We start from the raw sequence: 7,697 nt of genomic DNA on the forward strand, positions 1-7,697 counted from the left end.
AACAAGTCTGTCTAAATCTGGCTTTGAAGAAAGGGAGTCTGCTTTCAACCTGATCAGAAACTTGGTTTTGAAGGAAGGGCGCCCCGCCCTCCTGGTCCTTATAACCAGAAAGCCTGTTTGCAGGACGCTCAAACATAACAGGAACACTGGAGACCACATCGCTGTGCATGAACCATTCCTGGAGACGAACTCTGGCTACAAAGACCTTACGGATTACACTGGTTGTTTCGCCTTTTGACCGCAAGCAAACGACCAGAAGTGGCCATGGATTTTCTCAATCACAACTATTTGAATGCGCGCAGCCCATACGACTACACTTTTAATTTCTGGAACGACTATCTCGGCCTGACGACGTTGGTTACGAAAAACAATAAGCTCAGCATGCCACAGAACCCCAACTCCATCACCGAGTCCCTGAAAGCGACCCTGGGCTTGGACGATTCTCCGGCGTGTCCGTGCGTAATCGCGGGCGGCGTTGGTGAGAGCGGGCACATGGACTGCTGCTGCCCGTCCGGGAGCCCCCCGCCCGCCTCCATCCTGGACTTGAAGGAGCGTTTCTCGATTCTGAGCCCCTTCCAGAACCAGCTCGGTGTCCAGCCGGAGCGAGAGGTGGGCTTCGGTGGGAGCTTCGCGGGGTTCGATCTGTTCGGCATGGAGAGGAAGATGCGCAAACCCGCGTCCAGGAGCAAGCAGGAGCCCAAAATCTGCGTCTTCTGCCGAAATAACGGAGCGCCCGAGGAGGTGTACGGCTCTCACGTCCTGAAGACCCCGGACGGCAGGGTTGTGTGCCCGATTCTGAGGGCTTATACCTGTCCCCTTTGCAGTGCCAACGGGGACAATGCCCATACGATAAAATACTGTCCACTGTCAAAAGACCAACCATCCCAGCGACCATTAAAGGGAGGGAGGGCTGTGGGTGGTAAGAGGATGAAAATATTCTAAACAGACATGACTCTAAAGTAAATTGAATTGCACTGAACAATTTCCAGATGACTGTTTTGATTTCGGCTCTAGCCTTTATCCCAGTTTCATAAACATATTGATTTTATCCTTTTTTTCCTCTAAGATCTCTTATATTTTTATAGTTCTTTTATCCACATAGAATAATTTTATGCTTTATACATCGGATTTATTTTTCTTGCTAGTTTGTAGTCATTTGAGCGTGTGCATATAAATACATGTATCAATAATCACAAAGTGTGAATACATTTTAAGAAAAGTATTTTGGTCATGTAGGGAAACACACTGACATTGGCAAAGGGGATGAATGTCATATTTCTACCAAGTATTTTTGTACGGTGAGCTAAGCTCGCTGCGATTTTCTTTCTCGTCTTAGAAAACCAAAGTTATGTTTGCCATTAAAGAAGCTCAAGAATGTGTCATTAATGAGTACTTGTGTGCGTCTGACTGGAGGAACTCTTTGATCCCATCTGCCTGCCTAAAAAACTCCACAACATATTTTCCAACTTGCTCCCAAAAGTTGACATTCAATCTGCAGGCAGGACGAAAAAAAAAAAAAAAAAAAGACAATGTGGCCTCTGTTTAGAGCTCATATTCTCCGGGGAACATTATAATCAATTGTTGCCAAGCCAAACCTCTTTTCCAATCCTATGTGATGAGAACATCACCTGACTTTACAAGCAGTCAGAAATGAGAGATACTAGCCTACATTTTCTTATGTTTACATTCCCAAATAAGGGCGACACACTGGATTTCTTTTCTCTGTCAGGTCTCTCTTACTCTCTATGGTGTTATTTTGTTTTGCTTTGCCCTGACAGTGTATTCACCAGAGAGTCTCATGGGCAGGTCTGCTCTGCTTTGCCAAGCAGAGTGAGTCCCATTTTACCTTTCGCTCCGAGTGTGGGGGTGAAAAAGAGCAAATGAATGTTAGGAAACGACAACATGTAATCCCATTTTTTCTTTTCTGAAGAATCCAAAAAAAAAAAAAAAAAAAAAAAAAGATGCAAAAATGTTGTGAATGTATGATTGAAAGTGTCACTTGCAGGACTGCACATTTCTGACAGTTTTGTTTACCAAAGGAATACAATTGCATTGAAGAAAGAAGAGAGATTTGCTGTATTGTATATAAAGTGATGTTTATTCAGTATTTTAACATTACAAGTGACTTCAGAGGGCGCTACCTCAACAGGATTTTGTACTTACATGTAAAATGTCAACAGCAGTTTATTGATATAGTGCTGCCATTTATAATAAGGGTTTTGATAGTATTTTTGATCTTTGTATAACATAATTGTATTTTCATTTTGTTGCATTTAACATTATGGAAGTGAATTTCCAAGAAGCTATAAGCATTGCTCACCAAAAGGTGATTGTCTGTAAATAATGATTATACCCATACTTTTTAAAGTTTAGTTGTTCAATGTTACATTCTTGAGAGTGTGCAAGAGAGTGGATACTGAAAAAGGCTGACAAAATTTGCCACTTTTAACAGAGGTTTTTTGATTAAATGAATAATAGAAAAAGAAACACTGTTGAACTTTGTTATTTATATTTTACCACAATTTCCTGTATGCTGCTGTGCAGAATAACAACATATGAATCCACTAGAGAAATAAAAACTTATCAAATATTTGAATCTATGTGGTCATGTTCTTACTCAACATATGAGTGTAAAAACCCCATCCACGGAAAAGTTGTGTAAGAGTCTAAAATGACTGTTTTACAGGCTGATTTAGTGATTTGCAGATGAACTGATTAAATCAAGGAAAGTCGACTAAAAGCACATTCACGGGAATGTCTCTGCTTTCCATAATTGAGCTGCGAACGGCTTCACAAACACACAGACTGAATGTGGATCGTGTCAGTTGTTTAGCCCTCATGCATCCAATGGCACATTTAACAGAGAAAAGCATCCCTTTAACCTTTGCTTTTTGGACAAACTCAAACTGATCTGCTGCTCCCGTATCTTAGAGAGTTGTCTCTGAAGGACAAACACAGTGCCACGGTTGTTCGTGGTTGTTTAGGGAGGTCTGCCCACACAAGAATGTCTTGGCTTATGCCTCGCCATTCAAACGGATCATGTTTGCACTGAAGTGGATTGAATAGCTGGCCCTCCCGGCCTTCTCCGCCTGCCATCTGTGGAATGGCTGCTGCAGACATATTAAGGGGCTCCAAACAGGCAGGAAGCTTTGCTGCTGCTTCTTGTTTTTTGGAAGAAGGCAGAGCTGTACACAGTTGTGCAGCTGCGAGTGCTTATGAGTTACTGAAGCAACTTGGTTTCGTACAAAAGTCCCAGCAATGTGAGGGAACAATAAATAGAGTAAAACCATGATGAGTGCATGAATGACTTTACTGTCTGCAGCCCGCCTCACTGGCAAAGCAACCCCACACACTCATAATTGCTGCTGATGCTGAGCATACAGTAAAAAAACACATCAAGTAGACTGTACATACATTAGCCTGAGGCATCCGGCTGGTGTCATCCACACCTTGGCTGTTCCTCCCTTCCTCCTCCCTGCTCCCCCTCCTCTGTCCTCATGCATCTCTCCAGCTGAGGCTGCGGCATTAAAAATGAATGAGTACTAAGTGCAACAGGGATTTATCTCTGTGAGAACAGTGGTGAAAAAGCCTGGCGGGCTAGCATTTCATGCAAACACAGTCAGCTAACAGGTCTTATTCCCTCTGCACTGCAGCCTCCATTAGCCACTCTGCAGACAGGGCCCATATAATCTGTTTAGTTGTGCCATTTATGAGATATGTATCTTTCATGATCATATAATATGTAGCTGGCTGTTTTAATGCAATATAGAATTTGTGTGGACAACTCTGCAGAGCTTGACGGGCAAAGCAAAGTGAGGTTTGTTTTAAGATGTGAGGCAGCAAAGTTCTGCCGTGTTCAGTGAGCTCTTCTGTGAAAACTGGAGATGAGCGGGGAGAATGTTTTAATTATAGGGCAGCGTTAGCAGTCAGGTGTTGATTCAGAGCAGTTTTCACCAGGACTGTGGCAACAGGATCCCTGCTGGCAGGTGATTAAGATTCAGCTATGGCTCTGCAGCAATAGTTAGTCTTTGCTGTTAGTGTGATTTAGAGGGTTCATTAATTCACGCCGCTCAGCATCACAGTGGCCACATAGAATGTTTCCTGTTTAAAGGGCTGTAGTTACTTTACAGTAGATTAATGGTTCCCCAACATTTGTGTCCGATGTACGACTGTAGCCCAGTCAGATGGGCTCAGGTGCTCCTTCATCATGCCCTTTTGATAGATGGAAGCTCTTCACGGCTTTTCAGGATCATTCGTTATTGCAGAGAAAACACAGTAGCTGCGGTTGATCCACGGCTGCATCTGTGAATCCCTTCAAGATAAAGTTATCCTGGAATTTGTCTTTTTTCTTTACTGCAAGTTCTGACAAGCTTGCATTTGTATCATCATTTGGAGTACAAAAAAGTGGACATTTCAAGCACTTATCTTGTACTTTTAGCTTTTTTGTTGGCTAAGTAGTTTTCACACAACCCCATTTGCAACACTAGAAAGCTTAAGGTTTTTGTCAGCATCACAGCAATTTTAATTCCCATTTGTGTGAGCATTTTCCTCTTAAACACAAACATTTGCATAGATATTATTGAATCGTAGTTTCTAGTTTTTCAACTGCTGAGCCACCACACAATCGTTCCATGTACCACCCGGTAAATGCAGAAGTATCCTGTGGAGTACAAGGGCCCCTGGGAATCACTGCAGTAGATTACAAGATGACTTTTTCATCTGAAGGGGATGGCTGCGGGGTTTTTTTTTGTTTTGTAATCAACCTTTTATTGACCTGAGGTGTCAGACTTTAGATTTAAGGGTCATTCCTCCTCCTATGAAATGTTGCAGTCATCTATGTGTTTGCTGCATGCTTTCTTCTAGTGCACTATATTGCCATCATAAAGTGACTAAATCTAACAATGGGCCATTTTAAAAGCATCCCTCTTCCTCATCAACCCGTACTGTAAAATAATGTTAAAGGCAAATAAAGATAAGTTACGGATCTTGACAATTAATAGTCTTGTTGCTCCCATCATTTCTCAGAAAACACTTGTAGTAATTATGCACAGACCTGTTTATTGCTGCAGTAATCAGAGCCTCTCTGCTGGCAGGCTGGCTGCAGAAATATGTGTGTTTTGAAATATTCCTTAGTTAGTTGTTTCTGATAAAGCCAGTGAAAAATCTGCATCAGAATACAACACTTCACACTCTGTTTGTATGAGGTGTGAAAGAGTTGAAACATTCAGACCTGATCCGCCTGCTCCTCCAGCCAGGACAAAGCAAATACTGAAACGACTCTGCCAAATGACCTAGTGTCCTATTAGCATTACAACCTTCTCGTCCATTGACCCACATGACGACCGTGTGGAAGGCTGATAATAACTTACAGATTGGCAGAATTCATTTATTGGTCCCATCATTTCCCAGAATACGCCTGTAATGAGGATGCTCCTGTCGCCTAGCAACTCCTGGAGATAAAATTGGACAGCAGCTGAGCATGAAAGTCATTCCATGGAGCGAGGTGAGGAGGATGCCATCTTTAGCCTTCACATTAGATGGCTTATTGGTGATTTGGTGCAGGTTTGATTTTAAAATTGGAAGACAAACCCTTAAAAATGTTTTGGCATAGATGTATTTTCCGACGCATCAGCGCCCCTTGTGGCGATGACAGGTATTACAAAAACATGAATACCTGTTTTGTGACACTTCCTATGCTCAGTGTTATTCTAAGCCACTGATGTGGAAGGAATCATAATGACGAGTATGGTCTTATTGAACTCTGTCAACATGGCCGCGCTGACCGTTCGCCGGGCTTTGTGATAACAACTCTGCCCCTCTGAGGGCAGATTACAGCTTTGATGCCATAATTGAAATTTCACAAAGGATTTACTTGAAACCAAAACTCGTTGCCGTTTAAATGAGGCAGACAGGTTATTAAGTTTCTTTCACAGCATGATCGGCTTTCTCAGTGGCTGTTTCACTGCTGCAGATGCACTGTCAGTTGAAATAATCCTCCAAGTCACTGGTGCGTATCCATAGAAGATCTGCACCGCTGAAGCAGCATCAAATAATTTCAGCATTTTTTCAGTCAGTATTAGGTATCTTTTGCAAAGCATTTAGTTTACTTTAAGCAGACTCTGGTCAGGCTGGCTTCAGTCCCCGTTTGGCTCTGGGCACTCTCAGCTCATCCACTATTATTGCCATATTCTTAGACAGTCCACAAAAATAAAACAAGACAGCAGGGGACTTGTTTTCTGTTCATATCTCTGCCTCTTGGTGTTTCTATATAGTTTAAAGAATTCAATTTCCTCCTGACATCATCTTCCAAACAATGGCGTCTTATATGGATAACATCTTTCTCCGGGCTGTGATGATGAATCTGGCAGAAAGCACGCAACAGGAAGGATGACACTATTTATTATATTTACTTATAGCATTCTTCTTTAAAGGATGCTCTTTGTTGCCACTCATTTCCTACACTGTACCATCTTAACTGCAACAGAGTGGCTGTGTTTCTGTATGCAACTGGTGCCATTTGTCTTGGTCCAGTGTTACACGTGGCTGCATGCTGCTGAGCTTTCTATCAGCAGACATAATTAAGGCTACTTAACATAACAGGAGATTCAACCATAGAGATAGCGCAACCCTCCAACAAACTAGCTCACCACGGTGCAGACGAGAATGCTGTTTTTGAATCAGGCCTTCAAAAATACAATTTCCTGTTTTTTCCTTCGGTGGGGTTTATTGTTCATGGTGTTGCACTTGCTCGTACCAACATAAAGGAAGAGAAGCTGAGAGACAAGTTCTCAACACTGCACACCTACCAATCACTGTATGAAAAGGATCTGCTTATTGGATTGTAGATTTTGGGAGACATTGTCAGACACGCCCCCCCCCCTGTTCCAGCATTTTTAAGGTGTGGGAGGAGGGGGTGTCACACAATGTTTGATTAGGCATCAAGTCTGAAGCAAACTGACCTGTTAAAGCTGCTTAATTTTTCAGTTTGCTCTCAAATGATCACAACTGAAAAGTAATCTATGTTGGTGAAAAAGCTGCAAAACGGCACAAAAAAACTACTCTGCTTTTTTATCCATGAGGTTTAGATATAATTTGGTGTTTATTCCCTCAGTGTGATTTATCCTCGGGATCCCATAGGAGTGCTCTGCTGGACGTTACCGGTAGTGTAATGGTGTTTTGTTATTTGCTCACCGCTGAAGCTCAGGGCTATCACTGCAACATCTCAGGGAAGTTTGCAGAGCCAGCTGGATGTCTGCGCATGCAAAATGTTCTGCAGTCACTTCCAATGACCCACATAAACACACACACACACACACACACACACACACACACACACACACACAGGCTTATATGGCAACTAATCTAATGATGGTTAAGATGGTATTACTTTTTGAGTCATAGCCACATGACGATTCATTTGTACAGTCTGCACTGCAGTGGTGGAGTGTAACTGAGTACCTTTACTCAGGTACTGTGCTCACTGTATGTACAGATGCTTCAGTATTTTATTCTCATACCACTTTATACTTCCACTCCACTACATTTATCTGGCTGCCTTCCAAATTGAGATTCTATTATTATATCATTATTTTATGATTAAGATTTTTGCGCACAAAACATCTGAAAAAGTGCAAGTAGAACTGAATCTATTAGCTGATTGATTGAAAATTAACTGCCACTTATTTTTAGAATAATTT

The 7,697-nt window shown here is 42.1% G+C and overlaps 1 protein-coding gene across 1 annotated transcript; it reads left to right on the top strand.

Annotated features, from left to right (window-relative positions):
- Window positions 1-2,590, top strand: nanos1 (nanos homolog 1). The gene has a single exon (XM_076739851.1). The coding sequence runs from the start codon at window positions 265-267 to the stop codon at window positions 940-942; it is 678 nt and encodes a 225-aa protein (XP_076595966.1). The 5' UTR covers window positions 1-264; the 3' UTR covers window positions 943-2,590.
- Window positions 2,591-7,697: the final 5,107 nt, after the last annotated feature.

Source organism: Chaetodon auriga, chromosome 9 (assembly GCF_051107435.1).
Source record: "Chaetodon auriga isolate fChaAug3 chromosome 9, fChaAug3.hap1, whole genome shotgun sequence".
Classification (NCBI taxonomy): domain Eukaryota; kingdom Metazoa; phylum Chordata; class Actinopteri; order Chaetodontiformes; family Chaetodontidae; genus Chaetodon; species Chaetodon auriga.